Source organism: Canis lupus, chromosome 6 (assembly GCF_011100685.1).
Source record: "Canis lupus familiaris isolate Mischka breed German Shepherd chromosome 6, alternate assembly UU_Cfam_GSD_1.0, whole genome shotgun sequence".
Lineage (NCBI taxonomy): Eukaryota > Metazoa > Chordata > Mammalia > Carnivora > Canidae > Canis > Canis lupus.
Genome location: NC_049227.1, coordinates 11,246,931 through 11,272,537, shown reverse-complemented (window position 1 = coordinate 11,272,537; position 25,607 = coordinate 11,246,931). Strand labels below are relative to the sequence as shown.

At 40.8% G+C, this 25,607-nt stretch overlaps 1 protein-coding gene and 1 long non-coding RNA gene across 2 annotated transcripts in view; one reads left to right on the top strand and one right to left on the bottom strand.

Moving 5' to 3' along the window:
* Positions 1 to 25,607, top strand: part of LMTK2 (lemur tyrosine kinase 2) — an 84,059-nt gene that overhangs the window by 11,731 nt on the left and 46,721 nt on the right. The window contains exons 2-4 of the mRNA XM_038539464.1: positions 12,500 to 12,621; positions 16,236 to 16,380; positions 24,201 to 24,274. Coding sequence (XP_038395392.1) covers positions 12,500 to 12,621; positions 16,236 to 16,380; positions 24,201 to 24,274 — 341 coding nt within the window. The remainder of the gene's footprint in view (positions 1 to 12,499; positions 12,622 to 16,235; positions 16,381 to 24,200; positions 24,275 to 25,607) is intronic.
* LOC111096219 lies at positions 8,542 to 12,108 on the bottom strand. Its single transcript, XR_005360609.1, has 2 exons — positions 11,795 to 12,108; positions 8,542 to 8,637 (listed from the first exon to the last, which is right to left on the bottom strand). It is a non-coding gene; the product is annotated as an uncharacterized LOC111096219 (long non-coding RNA).

Genomic DNA, 25,607 nt, shown 5'->3' with positions numbered 1-25,607 from the left:
ATTCACCAAGTGCACTGCTTCCTCCCCTCAGAACACTTTCATTTGGGTGATGCATACATGTACACACAAAGGCTAGTCCCGATCATTTCTCCTCTGGATCAGTCTTTTAAAATTTATTTATTTGAGAGAGCACAAGCGGGAGGGGCAGAGGGAGAGAGAGAGAGAATCTTAAGCAGTCTCCACACTGAGTGCAGAGCTGGACATGGGGCTCGATCCCACCACCCCAAGACCATGACTTGCACAAAAATCAAGAGTCAGTCACTCAACCGACTGAGCCAACCAGGCGCCCCTATTTATTTCTATTTATTATCTGAAAGTACAGACATGAATTTTTTTTAAAGATTTTATTTATTTGAGAGAGCTTGCCAGTGAGGGGAGGGATAAAGGGACAGGGAGAGTGAATCCCAGGCAGACTCTGCATTGAGCACGAGCCTGACACAGAGCTATATCCCATGACTCTGAGGTCATGACCTGAGCCAAAATCAAGAGTCGGTCATTCAGCTGACTGAGCCACCCAAGTGCCCTGGAGATGAAATTTAAATGTAGTTGTCGTATAGTTGATTCTTAAAGTACTAAAGATAATTACTTACTGAAAATTAGGAAGCTAAAGTGAAGACTTCTATAAAGAGGCTCAAAACCCACATTCATGTTTAACTGTTTTAAAAATTTTATTTATTTTTTATTTTTTATTTTTTAAAAGATTTTATTTATTTATTCATGAGAGACAGAGAGAGAGAGAGGCAGAGACACAGGCAGAGGGAGAAACAGGCTCCATGCAGGGAGCCTGACGTGGGACCCGATCCGGGGTCTCCAGGATCACACCCTGGGCTGAAGGCAGGCGCTAAACCGCTGAGCCACCAGGGCTGCCCTGTTTTAAAAATTTTATAAGAAAAACAGTTTAGGGGCACCTGGGTGGCTCAGTCAGTTAAGTGTCTGCCTTCTGCTCAGGTCATGATCTTGGGGTCCTGGAATCCAGCCCTGTATCAGGCTCCCTGCTCTCTGGGGAATCTGCTTCTCCTTCTCCCTCTGCCCTTCCCCCCCGCCCCCCATGCTTGCTCTCTCTCAAATAAAATTTTTTTAAAAATTAGTTTTAGTTTCTACCTATGAGATGAAGTTGTACTGTTTAAAGGTGATAAAAATATTTCTGACTTTTAGGCAATGTAATCATAAACTTGTAAACATGAAAAGTTCTTCAAACATGAATTTGTATGCTTTTGTGGAGGAATGAACCCTTGTTAGAATTTGCTAAGTGCTGCAGATCCCAAGAATAATGCTCATTGGCAGGTATTTTGTGTATATTTTTAAGATTCACAGATAGGTATTGAGAAACGTATGTGGAGTTGTAGACAAGTGTCACTTTCTCTTTTTTTCTCAACTCTTTAAGACTACCTTCCTAATTTATGCCTTACATCCCATCCTTTTCTAGCCCTGGCTTCCTTTCAGGGCTTAGTCATCAGGGACATCCTTCTCTGTCACCTGTGTTTTCTCCTGGACCCCTTCTTTCAGTTAACATACAATAGAACAACTTTATATATGTACATATATTATATATATATAAATTCCATTATGTGCTAAACTGCTGAGCCACCTGGGCTGCCCAGTTTCTTGATTTTAAAACAGGGCTAATAGGGCAGCCCCGGTGGTGCAGTGGTTTAGCTCCGCCTGCAGCCCAGGGCGTGATCCTGGAGTCCCATGTCAGGCTCTCTGCATGGAGCCTGTTTCTCCCTCTGCCTGTGTCTCTGCCTCTCTCTCTCTCTCTGCATCTCTATGAATAAATAAATAAAAAATCTTTAAAAAAATAATAAAACAGGGCTAATAATAGTCCCTACCTCAAAGGCTTGTTGTGGGTTTGGGTGAGTATGGAATAGTGCCTGGCATGTAGTAAGTGCCATTTAAGTATCAACTTTTTATAACCACCTGGGCCAAATCACCATCATTTCTTGGGTTAATTGTCATATCAGAAATGTATTCCCTGGTCACTTTATATAAAATAATGAATCTTTCCCATCTACTGTTTAATTTTCCCACATTGCTTATCACTGTCTGAGGTGCTGTATATTTATTTACCTTATTGTCTGTCTCCCTCCACGAGAATGTAAACTGTGAGTGTGGGATCTTCTAGATTCCCAGAATATAGCAGATGCTTAGTCTGCCCTATGGAAGATGCTTAGTAAACATTTGTTGAATGAAGGATGTGTGGGGTGGGACTTGCTGACTCGTGGACTTCACAGTAGGGTGATGGAACAGCTGTGTGGCTAGAAGACACCCCACCCCTATAGCTCTTTTAGTTATCTATAGATCTTTTATCTTAGGCTGGACACTTGAGTGTCTGGAGGCACCTGGATATATTGGGTTAAATTATCATTGGGTTTATTTTTCTATATATAAAGATGTATCAGTGAAGCATTATCAGGTAGGAAACCGTAGATCATCTTGCCTGCATGTATTATAGACACTTGTCAAGGTCAGTATCATTAGCAGTTCTGACTTTATTACAAAGATCATACTTAAAAAATAAAACTTTATTATGGAGAATTTTGAACATGCATAGAAGTAGACAGAAGAGTAGAATGAATCCTCTGTACATATCCCTAAGTCCCAACCATGCCTATGGCCAGTCCAGCTACATCCATCACAATTCTGCTTCCTCTCTGAAGAAAGAACTTTCAAAGACATATTGCCTAAGAATACATTTCAGTTGTATTAGCAGGAATTTCAGTTAGATCTTAGGAAGCTAGAAAATTTCAGAGACCATAGACTCTATATAAAGGTCTTGTAGGAAATTAAATATATATAATATATATTATATATATTTAATATATATAAAATTAAAATTAAATATATATAATATATAATATATATATAATATATAAATAAAGGAAAAAGGTAGACATGTTTTTCTAGAGTATTGAAGGTCTACCCTCCCTGGGAAGTAAGGAGCAGACATTTAGGTCATTTCTCCCATCCTCTGGGTCCTATTGTGCAGAAATTGTGCTGGCTTAGTGTTGTGAATCCAGTACTGCCTTTGATTTACCTGTACATTTCTACAGATTTCAACAGGAAGTCATATGGAAAGACAGAATGTCCTTTCCCCTAGATGTTAGTGGGACACTGAAGTGACCAGTTATGGAGGAAGAAGCCCTGGGAAACTGGCCACGAATTTCTACTTCTGGGACCAGATGCTGCCTCTTCCTGAGCTGGCTTCCTGAACTACAGGAAGATCATGATTCAGAGCTGTTACAAACATCTGAGTACTGTCGATTATTCCACAACCTAACTATGCCATTGACTTCATTAAGATTCATAAGATATTATCCCTGCCGTTGTTTTCCCATGGGGTAAGGACACAGCAATCTGATAGAAGTCATGGAAATCTGACATTCCTTTGGCCCAACTGTTATGTTAGAGGAACTCTTCTGTGGTAGTCTCCATCCTAGTTAGTGTTTTCTAAATTGGAATGAAATGAACCTTTGATAGCAGTTCGATGGAAAAGGCTGAGATGAAAGCAACTTCATATAAAATGATCTCATTCACAGGTATTCCATCAGCACTCAAATTACATAACCTTTCCACAAGTACTAGAGAACAGTTGGGTTGGCTGACCTTGAAATCATTTTTGAACAGAAAGAACACTTCACTGTGATTAGCACACGGTGCAGTTTGTTTTTCTAGGCTGTTGATATTCTGGCTTAGGGGTCTTTGTGGAATCTTTGATTCATCAACTAGATCATCAATGCACTATTTACTGTTCTGTGTGGTTGGGCGTATTTGGTGCTATGCTTCATTTTCTTTTTCTAAAATTAAAATATGTTAGGGACGTTCTAGATTATTTAATGTTATAAATAGATGTATTGTTACACTAAGGCAAGGAAAACATTTAGTGACTTAAGATTCTGTGCACAGGAAAGCTTTATGATCTATCATAAGGGTTTGTAATTTCGAGGTGTTAAGTAGAAATGCATGATGTGCAATGATTTTCTGAAATTTTTCCCCCCAAGTAGTATGATGATGATTCATTTTACTAGGACTCCAGGATGTGAAGCTACTTGTCAGGATATTGGAAAAGGTCCAATTATTAGTCCTATCCTTGCAGGAAAAAAGAGAAAAAAAAAGCCAAAACTTTGTATTTAGAAGTGGACTTTATGTCAGGACCAGTTTGGAAGATCTCTAGTCCTTAGCTTCTGTGAGCCGTACAGAGTTCCCCTTGTCTAGTCAGCCCAGTGGCCACCGGTTTTCATCTTTAAGTAGACACAGAAATCTCTTATGTGAATTTCCAGAGGCCAGAAGTTAAAGAAGAGAGAACATGGGAGGGTGACATCCACATCTGACACTTGTCTCACTGGTCCTTTCCATTCCCAAGTCACTGCATCCTGGGAAACCAGAGAGGAAGGCAGTGCATACTTGTCCCAGGTCCTGCCCAAGATGGATCCCTCACCAGGGGAGATGGTGTTCCTGAATTATCAACTGTGTACAGCATTACAGGCCAAATTAAATCCCTGTCTAAACCAACACCCGCCTCCCCCAGTCCCTCAGAAGGTGATGGTATTTGGAGACGAGGTCTTTAAAGAAGTGAATATGTTAAAATGAGGCTATTAGCTTCTTGGTTCCTAATCCAGTATGACTGGTGTCCTTATAAGAGGAAGTTTGAAAATACAAAGAGATCAGGGATGTGCAAAAAGCAGAAAGACCACGTGAAGGCACGATGAGAAGACAGCTGTCCTCTGTAGACCAAGGAGAAAGGCCTCTGAAGGAACTAACCCTGCCACACCTTGATCCTGGGTTTCCAGCCTTCAGAACTGTGAGACATTGGATTTCTGTTGTTTTAGTCACTGGTGTGTGGTGAACTGTTGGGGCAGGCTTAACAGATGAGTATGCAGCATCTAGACTGAAGCAAATTCAGCGCCTCTTAACCAGTGTCACGGTGGAGCTCCACTTGTGCGCTGGACTTTCCCCTCAGTCCAGGGCTGGGCTCCTTAGGGAGAGGACACCTTTGAGTTCCTCCCTTTCAGGCAGAGCAAACCTGCTCCGACAGCTTCCAGTGAGATGCAGCTCTGTGGAGAACACAGGTGTGAATAAATACTCATTATCAGAGGAGAACATAACAGGGAAGGTCCACTTTTTGAGAATACTTATGTTTTAAAGGGAACAGGGAAGGTCCACTTTTTGAGAATACTTATGTTTTAAAGAAATCAACTAAGTAGTAGTTACACTACTAAACGTGAATTGCAAAATGGGTAAAGACTGTAGGAGTTCTCTGCGACCCAGGGAATAAGTGGTAAACTATTACTAGTGGAAAGGGTGACAGCCACCACAATACAGTGTCTGTATGGGTATGATTAGTAATGGGAGGAAAATCTTTGCCAGATAAGAACATAAAATTATTGAAGGAATGCTACTTTTGTAATCTTACTTGTTTGACCCTGAAAACGTAAGTTTCTTCCAGTAACCAGTAGATGACTTACGGATGTCTCCCACCCCCCTCTCTCTTTCTGTCTCTCCTGTTATGTTTATCTTCCCTCCCTTTCTCCAGCCCCTTAGTTGCTGTGTCCCTGATTCTATCCCCTCATCCCCCCTTCTGACTGAATGCCAGGCTCTGTCCTGGGCCCTGGAGTCATTGCTGGAGTCTATAGACTTGGCCACCCCTTTGAGCTTGCAGTCTCGTGGGGAGGACATCTGGGCATTTAAAATACACAGTATGATAAACTTTACGGTGGGCAGTACAGGTGCTTGGAGGCTCCAGAGGCAGGGACTCTAACTTGTGGAACTTTGGGACAGCTTTCCAAGTTGAGATCTTAGTGGTGAGGATGAATGAGTGGAGAATGTGCCAGTGGGAGAGGCTCCTGGTTGGGGAGAATGTCAACTCACAGACTCTGAAGGGGCAGAGGACATTCCTGGAAGGACTGCGAGGAGTTATGGTAGATGGAACTAGATGCACTAGGGAGTTAGGAGTGATGCAAGCCTGGGGTGGGAGGCAGATGGCAGGTAACAATGAGGGACAGTGGGGCTTGTTAAGGAGTGTGAACATAAGGCTAAAGATTGTGGGAAGCCCCAGGACAAAATTTAAGAACTATACAAGGACATAACAGCCTCTCCTCATTCCCCAGACGCCAGGTTTCCCTCTCTGTTGGTAGCCACTGTTGACCAGGAGTAGCATTGTGTACACATTGATCTGATCTGTTTGTTTTTGTTTTTTCTTGTTTTATTTAAACATGTATCATAGAGATGGTTTGAATTGTATCCCCACTCCCCCAAATTCAAACGCTGAAGTCCTAACTCCTGTTACCTTGGAGTGTGACCCTCTTAGGAGAGTGGGTCTTCACCAATGTAATCAAGTTAAAATTAGGTCTTTAGGCCCTAATCCAAAATGACTGTGTCTTTATAACAAGGGGAAATTTGGACATGGAGACAGATCCAGAGGGAAGTCCGTGAGAGGGGATGCAGGGAGAAGATGGCTATCTCCAGAAGGCAGGAGGTGGGCCCTGAGCATATCCTTCCACACAGCCCACAGAAGGGGCCAGATCCACTGACATCTGATGTTGGGCTTGTAGCCTCTGGGATTGGTGAAGCTACCTAGTTTGTGGTACTTGTTACAGCAGCTCTAACAAACTGATACACATTCTTAGAGCAGACAGAAATATAGGTTGTGAATTGTTATAGCTACTCCCCCCCATTTTAAACTTTTTATTTAATGGACATGAAGAAATTATGTAATAAATGGAAAACTTGAAACATACACCTCTGTGCAAGACCAGACAGATGCGACTAAACTGACCTCCCCTGTGGCTTTCACTCAGCTTTTATGAGCTGCTGGCTGTCTTCTGTTGTGCTACCCCCATCACTTTTGCTGCCCTCATACAATTTTGAAGCAAATTCCAGACACCTTTAAATAGGTGTAAAAAGGTGAGGACTATCTGTAAAAAGGTGAGGACTACTTTTAAAAACATAATCACATTTATTATCACTCCTACGAGAAAGAAGTCTTAACTTCCTTAATATGGTCAGTTACCAGTGTTCAGATTTCTAGTTGTCTCAGATGTCAGGATATTTTGAGTTTGAATCATGATTCAAATGACACCTGTGCATTGCAGTCGGTTAGTATGTCTTTTCAAACCTCTTCCAGTCTCTTTTCCATCTCTCCTAATGCAGATTTTCTTCCTTGGTGTTGCTGGTAACCTCTACTTCACCGATCACATTCTTGTGGTGGTTATTTAATATGTTCCAGGATTCTCTTTATTTCCTATGAATTGGTATTTAGATTTAGAGGGTTTGTCAGATACAGGCTTGATATTTTGTTATTATTGTTTGCTTTTGGTTGTACTGTTTAGTAGGTGGTGGTGTTTTTCTGTTGGGAGGCACATCATGTCTGGTTGTCTCTGATATAAATGTCACATTCACGAAATTGTTTTGTTTTTTGAACAACTATTTAAAAATGTAAATACCATTCTTAGATTGCAGGCCATACCCAAACCAACCAGGCAGGATTTCATTTATAGGCCATAGTCTCCCAATCCTTGTTCTGAGATATATACATACCCATGACATCATAGGAAACATGTAGGTCTTTGTCCCTTTCCTGGCACAGAACTCCTAAAACCCTTGGAATTTCCTGATGAGATAATAGGAGCATCTCTTGTTGTTAATAACAAGCCCCTTTCAGCCATACTTGAATTTATGCTAATGGAGTGATTCTTGGCAGCCCCTCAGTAGCTTCAGGATGGGGAGTGGTAGCCAAAGGATTTGAATATACCACTGGATAACCAAACAGTAAATATGAAGACATTTCTCTATAAAAGTGTATCAGCTAGTGACTGGGGAAGGAATGACAAAATTAAGAGTATCAGCATTTTCAGTCCCTAATGGATTTGCACATACCATCACTTGTTTTTATCTGTGGACCTTAAAATTTTTTTATTTAATCCAAAAATGGATTCACAAGTAACTCTTTAGTTAATTACATATGTGTTCAAGTTCTGAGGGAGGTTCTAGGCAGGGATTTATAATGATTGAATTAATAATCAGGTAGTACTCCTGATTTACTCTGAGTCATTGCCATGAAATTGCATTCTCCAAATTACCTGTCTATAAAACAGATAATATGTACCCACTTCTTAGGGTTTCTCAAGTTTTCTGCTTATTAAATCAGGTGCTAGATATCTATTAAAATGGTTTGAAAACTGTGAAATGAAAACTCACAGAATGGGCTTTGGCAGTGCCAAGTATTTTTTAATCAGTGTCTTGGGGAAGCATACTAACTATTCCAAACCTCTAATTATCTTCATTTTCGGTTTGTAATCCGTAAAGCTGCCTAAAAGTGTGGAGACACTCCTGTGGTCATTGATGTATTTCTTTGGTAGGTGATTGGTCTGCTTTATGCATTTTTGAATGCTGTAGGCTGAGAATGTTGAAGGAAAGCTGTCTTCTTAGTTTCCTGTTTCCAGGGGCCCAGTTTGTAGTTTGAACTGCTGGGGTGTGGGGATTTTAGTTGTCATTCTTCACATCTAGAATTTACTTCCTCTCTGTGGTTTGTGCAAACCCATCTCACCTTCCAGCCTATTCATAGGTGGATTTGATATCTTCATTTTATGGCAGTTTTTCCTTCATTGGTATGTTGAATTTTTTAAAGCACAGTGCTTTGAACTGATAAAAAGAAAAATACAGTAAATAACATACTCTTTTAAAGTGGTACAGCTGTAAAAAAATTTCTCTTGAGCCTACCCAGTGAATTTCTTCTTAGGCGGTAATTTATAGAGGCCTTTCAGTGGCACTGGGGGACCCTGAGGTACGCCTCACCTACGTGGAAGAAATCTGAGTATGAGAAAGCAGATGCCTCTGCAGTGTCTTAACAGAAATAAGTACATTATCAAGGTAGGGCAAAACCCCTCATAACTAGTTATTTTTAACATGAGTCTGACTTTTCATGCCTACCTAATGACTCATAGAAGACAGTTTTATGAACTGGATAATTGAGCTGGCCTTCAGGCAGTGCTCATCAAATTTTACAATAAATAGATAGTATGTGATGATAAAAATTATGGTGAAAAGACAGGAAAAAGTAATTTAATATCTACCTTGTGGAGTTTGGAGGAGAGCACCAGAAGTATGAACTTTTAATGAACAACAGTGGCCTTTGGTTCAAAGTACTTAGGTTAGGCTGTTTTTAAGTATTAAAAGTTAACCTCCTTGAGGCAAAACAATGTGGTATCAAAGGAAGCAATGGGGCATTTGTCCTCAGCACCCCTGAACCCAGAGTCTGGCCCTGCCACTTTCTTACTTTGAGTTTGGGCTTCTCACTGGTCTCATATGTGACGTGGAGCTGGTCAGATTCCCTCAGAGGTCTTGTGATGCTTGAATGGAGTAATACTGTATTTTAACAAATCTCTGATATGATTGACTATGACACACCTTTATTTTTGTGCCATTAAGAAAGAAGGAATACTGCCAGTGTAAACTAGCTTTCTTTTGAGTCTAAGATGCCCCTGACATTTAGGAATGTTAAAATGAGGTTGGACAAAACTGCCTCTTAAAAATCAATAAAATACAGTGTATATGAAAGTGCTTTGCTATCTAAGCCTCAGGAGTCCTATTTAATCATTGTTATATGAGTTAGGGGAATGAAACAAAGTTGTAAGAATAAATACCACTGGGAAGCAGAGGCTCTGCAGGGTGAGAGAGGGTGGTAGCTCCCAGGAGAAAGAGAAGTGCCATTCTTATGGGCCTCTGGTTATAGAGAGGTGGCTCTCAGTGGCTCTCTGCTCAACACTTAGCTTTCTGGGTGTACACAAGTGTCTCGTTGGGGAGTCCTTGTTTTCAGGGACATCTGACTTTGAGAGGAATCACCAAGTTATTTTCTCTGTTCAATAAATGGATTTTTCTATGTTATGGATTTTATTTGTTTAGAACTTGAGTTTTTTTTTTTAAGATTTTATTTATTTTAGAGAGAGAGGGAGTACATATGAGTAGAAGGAGGGGCAGAGGGAGAGGGAGAGAGAAAATGTTAAGCAGACTCCATGCCGAATGTGGAGCCCGATGCGGGGCTGTCACCACCCTGAGATGATGACCTGAGCCGAAATCAAGAGTTGGACACTTAACTGACTGAACCACCCAGGCACCCCAGGAACTTGCAGATTCTTAACAACCCTTGGTTAACTCTTACTTTCTTAAGAGCTGACTTGAGCAAGGCTTCAGCTGGCCTGATCCCTGCTTGTAACAGCATGAATTTCAGCATTGTCCTTTCCCAGAGGAACCTCTTGTAATTGGAAAGGAATTTAGTCCTGTTTGCTGTTGATTTCAGACTTCTCTACTCTTCACTAAGGTCATTTATATTTAAGAACATATTTGGTTTCAGCTCAGTTCATGGTCTCAGGATTGTGAGATTGGGCCCCACATCAGGCTCCATGCTCAGCATAGGGTCTATGTGAGATTCTTTCTCCCTCTCCCTATATCCCTCCCACTCATGTTTTTTTTTTCTCTCTCTCTCAAATAAATAAATAAGTCTTAAAAAAAAAAAGTTTTTTTTTTTTTTTCCACATAGGAGTTTGGGTTAGTTCTTATTTTCTTCAGGTTCTGTAGTTTCACTTCAAGAAAACAGTGACCTCATTCCTTAACTTATCTCCATGCTTCCCCTCAGTGTACCGAACGTTGAGCTTACATGTTATATGTCAGTTACATCTCAAAAAAGCAAGCAGCATAGAGTCATTTATTTCTTAGTCAAACACCACTAGGTGAGACAAAGCAATTCACCCTAAGAAAGAAAAGCTTCAGAATAGCCCTAGCAAATAAGATGTTTTACAAATAACTCTTTGCTGAAAGGAAAAATTGCATTTTGTTTTGAAAAACACAGGATCCCTGGGTGGCTCGGCGGTTTCACGCCTGCCTTTGGCCCAGGGTGCGATCCTGGAGTCCCGGGATTGAGTCCCGTGTCAGGCTCCCGGCGTGGAGCCTGCTTCTCCCTCTGCCTGTGTCTCTGCCTCTCTCTCTGTGTCTATCGTGAATAAATAAAAATAAATCTTAAAACAAAACAAAACAAAAAAACACCCCTTTAAAAATATAAAAATTTAAAAATATAAAACTCATTCTAAGTTGGGGTCTCCCTTTCCCCTCCCATGCCAAAAACAGGCCACAGGCTGTAGTTTGCAGCCCCGTGCTCTGGTAGAAAGCTTCTTACTCTGACCAAGGCTCCTTGAAGAAGTGGCTGGTTCTAAAGCTGGAGCAGGGAGAACAGAAGAAAAGCCTAGAGCTTCTGGTTGTGCCAGAAAATAAGGAAGTGTTGGAGAAGGAAAAGATGGGGCATGTCCAAAAGATCCAGTAGTCAACTTGAGAGAGCTGCCAGGGGCCAAAGCTGGAACAATTTGAGCTATAAAATAATTTTAATAATGGATTGTAACCCAAAGAATATAAAATAAATGTCTATGAGTCCATAACTAAATAAATGACCAGATAAATAATTCAGGGAGAAGGGACAAATCTTCCTTATAGAAGAACTTCAAGTAATAAACGTAGAAGGACTGAGGGAGATAGAAGATCGCCATTAGAACATCATAGTGGTAATTACTGCAGATAGGACACAGTGACAAATGTGAAAATAACTGTGCCAGACTTTAGAGAGACATGGGATATTTGCACAGCCTCAAAGTGTCTTCCAAATATGAATTACTGTGACATTATTAACATATGTCTATAGATTCTGTAGTATTCCTCCTTCCAGGGAGTACAGCATAAAATGTCCCTGCAAGTGTGAACTGGACTTTGTGACCCACTCTTAAGGGATCTGTAAAGGGGAAAAGTGGTAACTTACCAGTGGTGACACCTGGCAGAAAGCACCTGGGCCAGGAGATGAGGCCTCACATTACTGGGAGGAAATTTGGCCAATGCTGTGTGCTCCTGATGTGATGTGACTAGAAGGGTAGTTTGCTGTGGTCTTCTAGATTCTTCCCACCTATCTGTAACCTCAGTCCAGTTATTAGGCAGAAAACAACAGGCAACCCAACCGGAGGAACATTCTACAAAATGCTGACCAGCACTCTTCAGAAGTGTCCAAGTTATGACATGAGGGAAGATTGAGGAAGATCAGAGAGATGAGAGGAGTAAGTGCAGCGCTGGTAGCCTGAAATCCTGGAAAAGAAAGGGGACGTGGGAAAACTGGGTGAAACCTGAGTAGCATTATAGCATATTAACAGTCTTAATTTTGATCATTTTGCACTGGGGATGTAAGATGTTGATGTGTGTGGAAGCCGGGGGAAGGATTTATGGGGGGGGGGGGGGGGGAGCTTGGGAGTGTCCCGTTAGCTCCTCTGTAAATGGAAGATTTTTCCATATTCAAAGTTTTTTTTTAAACCCTGACGTCTTATCCTGGATTGGTCATTTGCTCTCTCTTGAACAGCTAGGCATTATTTTCTTAACTCTTGGCCCCCTTTATATTGGGTGGGAAACCTATTGATTTGCATATTAAAGTTGATTTTGGAATGTCTGTGTTGTTAATATTAGTTCTTTCTCTTTTCAGGAGAAGCACCTGCTGCAGAAGTCTCATCTTTTGTGATCCTGTCTGCATGCAGTTTACTGGTATTAATAGTATTAATTGCAAACTGTGTCTCCTGCTGTAAGGACCCGGAAATAGACTTCAAGGTGAGTGCAGGTGATGGAAACACTTTAGATCATCCTCTGTTACATTTAACAATAGGTGGGCTATGTATCACAGTCCCTCAGGAACAGGGGTGGGCAGAATTTTTCTGTAAGGGCCCAACAGTAAATATATTAAGCCATTGTAAATAGTTGATACTGTGGGCTGGAAGGTCTCTGTCATGGCTACCCAGCCTCAACTCCACCATTGTGGTGCTCCCTCAACATGGACATGAGACATGAAACCAAATGGTTGTGGCCGTGTACCAGTAAAACTTTATTTACAGAATTAAGTGGTTCAGATTCGGCCCACCAGCTGTAGTTTGCTGACCCTGCTTTAAAGTATCAGCAACAATAACCACCTGCCTATTTTAATTTTCACTAAGTGAAGAATAAAGGATGATTGAATTCACTTGCTGTAAGGCCTATAAGGAAGAGCAGGCTGATCCCCCACCACCCCCACCCCAACTTTGTATGCTGGTGAATTGTGGTTGTTAAGATTACTGAGGCCAAGGGATCCACCAATATGTTTTGTGTATGAGAAAGATCATCTCTTGTTGTACCTGAACCCTTGAGTTCTCTGAGGGGGAGAAAGAATGGTACCAGTTGTAAATTCTGGTAGGGCTGGGGGGGAGGGGCCTAGTGTTGTAGCCACAGAAGGGTGGAATCTGCTGGAAACCAGCTGGGATATCCTACTCAAGAACTTAGCATATGTCTGATGTTGTGCAGTAGGGCTCAGTGAATAGTTGTTAAAGAGGAATACTTGAAGAAAAAGAAGGAATGCATGTGGAGAAAATGATCCTTAATGTTGAGCCCTGCTAGTTGTCCTAGGGTTGTCAGGGGGGCCCTGAGGGCCTTTGGTTCAAACTGGGGGGTGGAGGAAGCTGTCTTGTAGCTAAAACCCTCTTTTTAGTGGACACATGAACATTATTTCTAGGGTCTCACAACCTGTTTGTGTTTTCTCTGCCTTGAGTCTGGAGGCAGCTCCAAGAGGTAAGGAGATGTGTTGTCCTTTTGGCTCTATGCTAACACACATGGGAGAATGAAAACAGAGGAAGGCCAAAGGAAAAGACTTACTAGTACAGGACGTTTTCCTTAGAAGATTCTACCCTAAACAGACGGGTAGGGCTTTATTCACAATATCAGCTCCCAGGCCCTGAAATCACTACAGACACTTCTGTGGGAAGTTAATGACTGTACCACCATGGGGGCACAGTGGTAGGCAGAGAATCTCTTTCCCTTGACCCTCAGTCTTGCTGAGGGACTGTGTACAGACACCTTGTCTTTTGGGACAAAGATAAAGTCTGAACGGTGCTGCTGAAACAGAAATCCAGGCTCTCTCACAGGTCATGATGCGTCATTCTTGCCTTAGATTATTCTGACCTGACTGGGTCTCGGTATTGACCCAGGGAGTTCATGGTGATGTCGATTCTGGGAGTCTGTGTTTCTCTCAGGCTTACCCACATGGTTCTGGCACATATGGCCCCAGGACCACATTGTATAGAGGATCTTTTCCAGCTGTGTAAGACATGACTGAAGGTGAGTGTCCATTCCTTTAGTTTTAGTGTCAGAGACCTCCGTCCCTTGGAAATCATGTTCCAGACTAGGAAGCTGCTGCCTAGCAAAGGAAGCAACTTGCCCCCCAAGTATCTAGGCAGCGGCTGGTATAACTAAAAAAGCGACCCAGTCTTCTCCCTAGCCCCATGTTTATTATTAGGCTGATTTACCTCTTTGAATCTTTAGAATCATTGGTTGCTAGAGTTTTGAGTGATACTGCTTTTAAGGTAGGAGTGATGGATAAAGTCTTTTTTTTTTTTTTTTTTTTTTAAGATTTATTTTAGAGAAAGAGGGAAGGAGAGAGTGAGTGGGAGGGGCAAAGAAAGAGGGAGAGAGAAACCCAAGCAGACTCCCTGCTCAGCATGGAGCCTAACTTGGGGGTCAATCTCATGACCCCAGAGCGATGACCTGAGCTGAAACCAAGAGATGCTCAACCAACCCAGGCCCCCCCAAATCTTTTTTAATGAGAGAAGCTTTAGGCATATCCAAAGAGGAATTGAGCAAAGCTCTTCCATTCAGAGGTGCCTCATGGATTGAACTTACGGCACCTCATTGGTCCCTCCCCACCCCATTACAAATAGCAGTAAATGTCATAATTCATTTGACAATGTAGGTGACATGTATTAGAATGAGAGAACATACATGTTAGAGAAGTCTACCTTCTGGTTTTTCCCTTGTAGGGAGGGTGGGGAATGGCAAGGAGAAGTGGTAGAGAAGGAAAATGAAAAGGAGGATATTCTTTTTTTTTTTTAAGATTTTATTTATTTATTCATGAGAGACACACAGAGAGAAAGAGGCAGAGACACAGGCAGAGGGAGAAGCAGGCTCCATGGAGGGAGCCTGACACGGGACTCGATTCGGGGTCTCCAGGATCACTCCCTGGGCTGGAGGCGGCGCTAAACCGCTGAGCCACCCGGGCTGCCCGAAAAGGATATTCTGTAGAGGAATGGAAAACAGTCTTGTTCACTGATCTATTCTCGGCTTCCGTTATGGTGCCTGGTGGGGTAATGCTCATTAATTATCTGAGAAAATGAATGACCTTGATCATTCTCTGTATGAATGTTAAATGAACACAGGTACCAAGGGAGACCCAGCTCACTAGAATGATGATAGCAGGAGTCATGGTAGCTTTCTGCTGAACAGAGTCACTGAAAAGATCTCTGTAGCTTTACAGACACAGCATTGGTTTTAAAGTTGCCATCTTCAGAAAACCAGACATTCTGAGTGTGTCAGTAGTACCAACATGCTACACAGCTTCATCCTCACCTTCTTTAGACACTGATGATTTTTCTACCTAGTTCAGTAACTTTTCCATTATTACTTTCCCAGGAAAATAAGACTTCCTTGAAAGTATCTTTTCAAAAAAAAAAAGAAAGAAAGAAAGTATCTTATCTGAGGTCTTTTAACTGTCCTTATCTTGATTGAAATCTTGTTGCAATTAGAAAAGTGTATATAGTTTTAAAATAAAATGAATCCAGGGATCCCTGGGTGGCGCAGAGGTTTGGCGCCTGCCTTTGGCCCAGGGCGCGATCCTGGAGACCAGGGATCGAATCCCACGTCGGGCTCCCGGTGCATGGAGCCTGCTTCTCCCTCTGCCTGTGTCTTTGCCTCTCTCTCTCTCTCTGTGTGACTATCATGAATAAATAAAAATTTAAAAAAAAATGAATCTGTTTTGATTCAATATGTTAAAAGATTTGTGAAAGTGAATAATAAAGAAGAAAAGAGTAGCTGAAGCTCTAATAACTGAAAATTTCCAACCTAGACAAATATTTCCACTTGATGGTCTATGATCATTTTAGAAAACGTTGTACTTAAGTCCAAGCTGTCAGTTGAAAAAGTTGCATAAAGTATGGATAATTTATTTTCAAACCATATCAATTCTGCTATTTCACATTGGAGAACACAATTATGTATGCTTTTTACTTAAGTAGGTACAAATTGGAAAAATTAAGGCCATGTATTTCAGATGAGTGAGTAAATGCTCATGTCCCAGACGTTTGTTAGCATATGTTTTTAATATGCTGGTTCATATCAAGTATGACATTGCTCCTCTTTTATTTTAGGAATTTGAAGATAATTTTGATGATGAAATAGATTTCACACCACCAGCAGAAGATACTCCCTCTGTTCAGTCACCGGCAGAAGTTTTCACACTTTCAGTACCAAATATCTCACTACCAGCTCCGGCCCAGCTCCAGCCTTCTGTAGGTAAGGTCCTATGTCCCAGTGTCATGTTTTCATGAATCATTTCTCAGAGGTGAGAGTGGGAACCTTGATGCTAATCATAAAATACTTGGATTGCCTGTCTGGTCTGCTTGCTTAGTTCTCTCCTTTCTGCTCCCTGGGGAAGCTAAATTATAGAGGCCTGGTCATTGCATGCCTGCAGAAGCGTAGTCCTTTCCTTTTGGACCCTGGTCTGGTATCAGAATAAACTGGTCTCCTCTGTTCATTGAAATGGAGCTCACACAGAGCTCCTGGCCTTTACTTGGGTAGTTCTAGACACTGCTCATCTTGCTGAGTAGGACACTGCTATCTTTCCCAGGATGTCCTGTGTTTGAGGAGGAACAGTATATTTGAATATATTAGTTGAATGGACTTTTCATCCTGAGATAGAGGTTTGATTAGATGTTGATGGATTTCTTGTTATAAAATAGAATATGACTGGCAGTTCAAGAATCAGGGATTTTTGAGACTACTAAGAGAAGGCTGTTGTATCTGTGCACAGGGCCATTCCTGCCTCTTGTGGTTCTGTGCATGGTGGTGTAGGTTTAGGGTAGTGTAAACCTAGAAGATGGCACTAAAAGAAATGCAGTATATGTGACTTAAAAAGTAAGATAAAACATGACACAGCTGGGGTGCATTTCCTATAAAATATTTGGACATATAGGTATATATTTTAATTTGTAGGTTTTGCAACATTAAAAACTAACATGTAGTATTTACCTTTCATTTTTGTAAATAACAATACCCTTACTTCAACCAAAATAGTGAAAATTAAAAAAAATTTTTTTTAAGATTTTTAAATTTATTTATTCATGAGCAACACACAGAGAGAGGCAGAGACATAGGCAGAGGAAGAAGCAGGCTCCCTGTGGGGAGCTTGGTGCAGGACTCAACCCCAGGACCCTGGGATCACAACCTGAGCCAAAGGCAGATGCTCAACCACCGAACCACCCAGGCGCACAAAAGAGTGAAATTTGACAGGAGTCTTAACATACCTTTGGGATCACCTAAGTAACCTAAGTATACTTCTCTCTAAATGGAAATATTTTCTCTTCTTTTTGCTTTCTTAATAATAGGCTTTCCTTTATACTTAAGAGAGGCCCTGAGAGAATTCTCTTAGGGCTTTTGCCATCTTGGAGTCTTAATACCCATGAATTAATTTCAAGTGATAGAATCCTAACTCAGATCAGCATACACAGAAAAGGGACCTTTTTTGACACTTGGAACCAGGCAATGGAAAGAGTAGGGGTTAGGCAGACCTTAGAAACCTCTGGAACTGGGAACCTGGTCACCATCATGCTTTTCGTTCACTCTTCATCTCTCTCCTCTTTGTCAGTCGGCTTGAATCCTGCACACCAGCTCCTTTCCTCAGCTTGGAGCATGGCTGCTGCCTACCCTGCTTCTCTCTCTTTTGACTAGAAAGAAAGCCCTCAGAGAGCCATTCTGGTTGGCTTCCCCCAGTCTGATAGTGCTGACCCCTCACTGTGGGCAGGAAGGCTCAAGAGGGAAGGGCCAGGCAGCTTCTATCCAAGGCATAGTGGAGAGGGATTGGAGTGCAATCATGGGCACAACAGAAATGGTAGTGACCTGGAAAGCCATTCTCATTATGTTCATATACCTTTCTGTGTTTCTAGAGCCCTCTGTTCTAAATCCCTTCTTAATAGGAAGAAATGCTTTTCAATTTCTCTGCATTGAATAGTCCCAGAATATTTTTATGATCTTGGGATGTAAGAAGGCTTTCCAAGCTTGACACCAAATGCAGAAACCATGAAGGAAAATATTGGTGAATTTGATTCATAAAATGAAATACTCTGTATGGGAAAAGACATCATAACCAAATTTGACCAAGTAGCAAAAAAATTGTTAACTACAAAAAAATGTCTAAAAACATCCCATGTTATTAATATATATTAAGATTACAAATAAATGTATAGGAAGAACAATATTAAATTAAATTAAATTTTATTTAATAGGAAAGGATAAGTCAAGGATGTGAAAGGAGAAACTCATGAAAAGAAATTCAAATGGCCAATAAAAAAAATCGGAATTTCACTGTCAATTAAAGAAATACAAATGTAAAGTAAGATGATAACAGCTAAAGAAAGATGAGAAGAAAAGCCCCTGGGTGGTGATGGGTGAAGGGCATGTGTGGGAAGCCGGCACTTGGACAGTCAGTTGCCCTTACCAGGGCTGTCAGTTGGTGGAGATGCTCTTTCCCAAGGGTATTCTGACAGTATGCATCCAAACGTAAAATGTGTTTACCCTTGATCCAGCAGTTCCACTTTCAGTAGTTTATTTATGTCAGTATGCAAATAAATATCTACAAAGGAATTTATTGCAGGGTCAGTGAAATATCTGACAGGACATATCTTGTTAAATTATGGTAAGCCCATACAATGGAGCATTATGTTGTCCTGTAAAAGGATGAATGGTTTTTGTGATACATTAAGTGGAAAAAGTTTCTTCTAGATTTGCTTTTGCTTCTCTTTCTCCCTCTGCCTGTGTCTCTGCCTCTCTCTCTCTCTCTCTGTGTGTGTCTCTCATGAATAAATAAATAAAATCTTAAAAAAAATAATCTTCTGCCTATGTTGGTTTGCACACTGATGTTGGGCTGGCATAATAAATTTTTATTTATTTTATTTATTTATTTATTTTAATTTTTATTTATTTATGATAGTCACACACAGAGAGAGAGAGGCAGAGACACAGGCAGAGGGAGAAGCAGGCTCCATGCACCGGGAGCCCGACGTGGGATTCGATCCCGGGTCTCCAGGATCGCACCCTGGGCCAAAGGCAGGCGCCAAACCTCTGCGCCACCCAGGGATCCCATAATAAATTTTTAAAAGTGGTCAAAGAGTACACGTGTTTTATAATCTGGGGGGATATTGCCAGCTTACCCCCCACAAGGAATTGTGCTAATTTATGTTCCTGCTATTTGGGTGTCAAATATTATATGCTATTACTATTGAAGCTAAGTTGGTATCAGTTCAAATTAGATTCTTATAAATTTAGGATGATAACTGTAATCTCCATGGTAACTACTAAGAAAATAACTAGTAAAAATGGAAACAGAAAATGAAGAAATCAAAATGTGCACTAAAAAAATTAGTCAAATATACATGAAAAAAGAATTTTTTGATAAGTTTTCTGATTTTAATATAGCCAAATTTAACAGCCTCTTAAGCTAGAAATTTTGCAGTCTCTCTCTCTCTCTCTCTCTTAATTTTTTAAAATTAATATTTTTAGAGTTAGAGCTTTTTATGTCTTTAGAAATCCTTTCCTATTCCGTGGTCAAAATGATACTTAACTACTTTTTTTCTCTACAGTGTTTTAAGGTTTCACCTTGACATATTACTTTAAATCCATAACCCAGGGGCTGCCCGGGTGGCTTGGCGGTTTAGTGCTGCCTTCGGCCCAGATTGTGATCCTGGAGGCCTGGGATCTAGTCCCATGTCAGGCTCCCTGCATGGAGTCTGCTTCTCCCTCTGCCTCTCTCTCTCTCTCTCTCTCTCTGTATCTCTCATGAATAAATAAATAAAATCTTTTTAAAAAGAAAATAAATAAATCCATAACCCATTCTGAGTTGATTTTTCAGCATGCTGTTAAGGAACGAATGAGTCTTTTTTGGTAGATTACTGTGTTTTTCTTTAAAATGTTTTAAAAAGATTTTATTTATTCATGAGAGACAGAGAGAGAGGCAGAGACATAGGCAGAAGGAGAAGTAGGCTCCTTGCAAGGAGCCCGATGCGGGACTCAGTCCCTGGACCCAGGATCATGCCCTGAGCCAAAGACAGACACTCAACCGCTGAGCCACCCAGTTGTCCCATTGCTGTGTTTTTCTGAGCTTTCGTCATTGATTGGTCCTTCAGTTCCTCCTCTGCTTTTTAGTTCCATATGTGTATGGGTCTGTTGTAGGCTTTCTATTCTATTTCAGTAATTTGCTAATTCTTTGTTGCAGTACCGTAGTGTCTTAATGATTTAATAGCTTCATAATAATGATGTGATTTGCAAGTTTTTCTCCCATCCTGTAGGTTGTCTTTTCACTCTTTTGTTGGTGTCCTTTCATATGCACGGTTTTAAATTTTGATGAAGTCTAATTTATTTTTTTCTTTAGTTGCTTGTGCTTTTATTTTTTTATTTATTTTTTAATTTTTTATTTATTTATGATAGTCACACACAGAGAGAGAGAGAGAGACAGAGACACAGGCAGAGGGAGAAGCAGGCTCCATGCACCGGGAGCCCGATGTGGGATTCGATCCCGGGTCTCCCGGATTGCGCCCTGGGCCAAAGGCAGGCGCCAAACCACTGCGCCACCCAGGGATCCCTGCTTGTGCTTTTAGTGTCATACTTAAGAAGCCTTTCTTGAACTCAAGGTCATGAAGATTTACACCAGTGGTGTCCTCTTTGACTTTTATAGTTTTAACTTTGAAATTTGGGTCTTTAACCCATTAATATTTATATATGATATGAGTAAGTTTCCAGGTTCATTCTCTTACAGGTGGTTAGCTAGTTGCCCCAACAACAATTTTTGAAGAGACCCTTTCTTCCTCTATTGAATTGTCTTGGCACCTTGTTGAAAATCAGCTGACCGTATTTGTTGATGTTTATTTCAGACTCAGTTGATTTGTATATCTAGCTTTATGCCAATATCACAGTGTTTTGATTATTATAGCTTTGTTTTAAGTTTTGGGATTGAGTAGTTTATGAGTCTTACAACTTTGTTTTGTTTTGCAAGAATGTTTTGGCTATTCAACGTCCCTTGAAATTCCATATGAATTTTATTTTAATTAATTTTTAAAAGATTTTATCTATCCATTGGATAGAGAGAACACAAGCAGGCGGGGCTTAATCCCAAGACCCCAGAACCAAGACCTGAGCCAAAGGCAGATGCCTAACTGACTGAGCTGCCCCCCATATGAATTTTAGGATCAGTTTTTCCATTTCTGCAAAATAGGCCATTGGGATTTGTTGGTGTACCATTTTGATTCTTATTCCATTTTATTTATTTTTTAGATATTTCCTTCAGATCACAATTATCTTAAATTTATAATAGTTGTGTTTCAGTTGATACCAACTTAGCTTCAGTACCATATAAAAACTCTGCAATTCAGTCCCATCCTTTTATGTTATCACAAATTACATCTTCATACCTTGTATGTTTCTTAACATAGACGTCTAATATTTTATATGTTTGTCTTTTAAATCATGTAGGAAATAAAAAGAGGAGCTACACACCAAAAATACAATAATGCTGGGGCAGCCCAGGTGGCTTAGCAGTTTAGCGCCGCCTTCAGCCCAGGGCCTAATCCTGGAGACCTGGGATCGAGTCCCACATCAGGCTCCTTGCATGGAGCCTGCTTCTCCCTCTGCCTGTGTCTCTGCCTCTCTCTCTCTCTCTCTCTCTGTGTCTCATGAATAAATAAGTAAAATCTTTTTTTTAAGATCTTATTTATTCATGAGAGACAGAGAGGCAGAGACCTAGGCAGAGGGAGAAGCAGGCTCTATGCAGGGAGCCCGACGTGGGACTCGATCCCAGGACTCCAGGATCATGCCCCAAGCTGAAGGCAGATGCCCAACCGCTGAGCCACCCAGGCGTCCCTATAAATAAAACCTTTAAAAACAAAAACAAAAACAAAAAAACCCCCCCAAAATACAATAATTGGCTTTTATATTTACCTATGTAGTTATGTTTACCTGTCATCTTTGTATGGCTTCCAGTTGCTGTTTAGTGTCCTTTTATTTTGGCCTGAAGGACTTCCTTTAACATTTATTGTAGGGTAGGTATCATGACAGCAATCTCCTTAAACTTGTGTTTATCTGGAGGTGTCTTAATTTCTCCTTCATTCTTGGAAAACAGTTTTGCCAGGTATAGAACTCTTGGTTGACAGTTCTTCAGCACTTTACATGTGCCATCCCACTTCTTTTGGCCTCTGGTTTCTGGTGAGAAATCATTTGTTAATCTTATCAAAGATCTCTTGTATGTGATGAGCAGTTCCCTTTTGCTATTTTCTAGATTATTCATCTTTAGTTTTTGACAGTTACAATGCGTTTCAGCAATGGGTTTCTTTGAAATTATGTTACTTGGACTTTGTTGAACTTTTTGGATGTATTGATTCATACCTTTTATCAGATTGAGACTTTTTTTTACCATTGTATCTTCAAATATTCTTTCTGCCCCCCTTTTCTCCCCTTTTCTGGGATTCTCATGTGTATGTTGGTCTCCTTGGTGGTGTCCCTATAAGTCCTTTAGCCTTTATCTATTGATTTTTTTTCATTCTTTTTCTTCTGCTCAGCCTGGATAATTGTATTTGAACTCTCTTCAAGGTCACTGCTGGTTCTGTCTGTTTCCTTCTGTGGTTGAACCCCTTTAGTGAATTTTTTCGTTTCAGTTATTGTACTTCTCAGCTCCAAATTTGCATTTGGCTTCTTTTACTAATTTGGATTTCTTTATTGATCTTCTCCACTTATTAGGACATCGTTCTGGTGTCCTTCAGTTCTTTGTCTGTGATTTCCTTTTGCTCTTTAAGCATGGTTAAGGCAATGGATTTATTTTTTTTTTAAGATTTTATTTATTCATAGAGACAGAGAGAGAGAATGAGAGGCAGAGACACAGGCAGAGGGAGAAGCAGGCTCCATGCAGAGAGCATGACGTGGGACTTGATCCAGGGTCTCCAGGATCACGCCCCGGGCTGCAGGGGGCACTAAACCCCTGGGCCATACTTTCTTCTTTGTTTCATGTTTTGTACTTTTTTGTTGAAAATTGGACATTCTGAATAATATGGTGTACGTAAGAGAAGAAAAAAACAAAAGAAATATTCTGTGGGTCTTTGCAGATTAGCTCAGTGTTGGGACACTTCTCACCCAGGCTCCTTAGAGCTCTGCCATAGTCCTCACCTCCTGCTTGTGCTGGGCATGAAGCCTAGCTAGAGGCGAAAGTTACATTCTTCTCAAGGCTTTTGTGAGTGTGTGTCCTTCCCTGAGCATGCAAGTGGCTCTCAAGATTCCTCTTTTGCAATAGCTTTTCAGAGCTCCTGTTCACCTCCCAAATCTCACTCCCCGGCTTTTCCGTAAAGCTTTCAGCATTTCTACTCTTTGCCTCTGTACTTTTATTTTTTGTTCCAAATGGAAGTATCTTGTCCATTTGGCTTTCACTGTTTTTGAGGCATATGATATCCTGATAGAGTTCTGAGTTGGTGAAACCCAGGGAAGCCACTTGTGGCAGTCCTTCAGGGAAACTTGCATTAAAAGGGAACACAGTTCCTTGGGAATTCTAAGGTCCACTGTGCTCTGTCTGGAACCGAGACGCACACTGGAACGTGTGTCATCGTTAAGACTGCTGCTGCACTGGGGACTTGCGGGGGGGTGGTGGAGCTATGATAAAAGACACAAGATCTACCCTATTTCAGTGGCCTTTCTCCTGGTTTGATTGGTTGCTGTAAACCTTTGTCTTCCACAGTTCTGATAAGGCTGACACAGTTTTTGACAAGATTTTCACCCCTACCAGGAAACTAAGGACTAAGTAAAAGCCATTGGAATGGTGATTAGTGGTTATAGTAGAGTGGTTAGATGAGAAGACAGTGCAAAGTATCAGGGTAAGAAATGCATTCAGAAAAACATTGTCAGTTTTAAAAACCAAAACCATTTCAGCAGTATTAGTTTGAAAGTGATGGTATATATATTTAATGAATATATTTTACTTTTATTAGCACAAGCTTTAAGTTTACATTGTTTATACTTTATATATTTAATATTTATTTCATTCCGGTTAAATGCCCATATTTTGTTTTTTGTTCCTTTCCCTACAGAAGGTTTGAAGTCTCAAGTTGCTCGCCACAGTCTAAACTATATACAGGAAATTGGAAATGGCTGGTTTGGAAAGGTAAAATGTTCACATTTACTTTTTATCCCCCTTCTAAACACAGTTACAGTGTTTAGAATTTAAAGCTAATTAAGAGTTGTATTGTAGGATATTTCACATTTTCTTTAGTTGCTCTGGTACTACTTGAATGTATTCCTTACGCCCTGAACCACACAGGAGTGTGAGCTTCAGTGTTTCTAAGTGTGTGCATTTTTCCAAGAAGGTCTTTTATTTATGTGTCAGATACTTTTCTAATTGCTGGCATAGAACAGTAAGAAGGGAAGAAAGACTGGAATTTTAGAAGCTAAATCCTCCTCAAGGTAAATTATTTGTTTTTTAATTTTTCTCCACTTCTCCCCCGTCTTCCTAATGATACTTAAACCACTTTAGAACCATAGATACACAGTATTATTATAATGAAAACCATGGCAAAGAACTGTTCTCTATTTCTCATAGCCTGTCAAGGGATATATAGTAGCAGTACTTTACTGAACACCTCTTTTGAGGTGTTCCGAAGGAATAATCTTATTATCATAGCTATTTTCTTGATGTAATTAGCAGTGAATTTGTGTAAAAGGTTCCTCACTTAGTGGCAATTGCATCAGAAGCAGGGTGGTCAAGACAAGAAGAGGTATTTGCTTGGTGATCGATCAGCCATCTTATGCCTCTTGTCTTTCCATTCAGAGTTGTCAGTTCTGTGTCTTTGACATTATCCAGCCTTTATTAGTTACCAAATCTTCTAAGCCATTTGGCAAAACCTTTTGTGTATCATACCTTGTTTTTGGTGCTCAAGGTACAATGTGGAGGAAGGCAGGTGAAGTGAAGTCCTGGCCTGTGTGTAGTGCTAGGAATGTGGCAGCAAACAAAAGAGGACCCTTGCCCTAACAAAGCTTAAATCTCTAGCTGTAGCGGGGTGTTGGCAAGTGTGGTGGCAGGTGATCAGACAGCAAACAGTCAGGAGTAGAAGATGGGCTCAGGGATCCCTGGGTGGCGCAGCGGTTTGGCGCCTGCCTTTGGCCCAGGGCGCGATCCTGGAGACCCGGGATCGAGTCCCACATTGGGCTCCCGGTGCATGGAGCCTGCTTCTCCCTCAGCCTGTGTCTCTGCCTCTCTTTCTCTCTGTGACTATCATAAATAAATAAAAATTGAAAAAAAATATTAAAAAAAAAAAAAAAAAAAGATGGGCTCAGAGAGGTGTGGGAGAGCCAGGTGATGGGAGATGCATTTAGAGACTTTTACTCAGGGGGAGCTGGGAAAATACTTTGGTGTCTGAGAGAGGAGTACTGTAATCTGGCTTACCTTTGAAAGGGTCACTTGGGCAGTCATATTGTGGAAGACCAAGGGGAACCAGGGA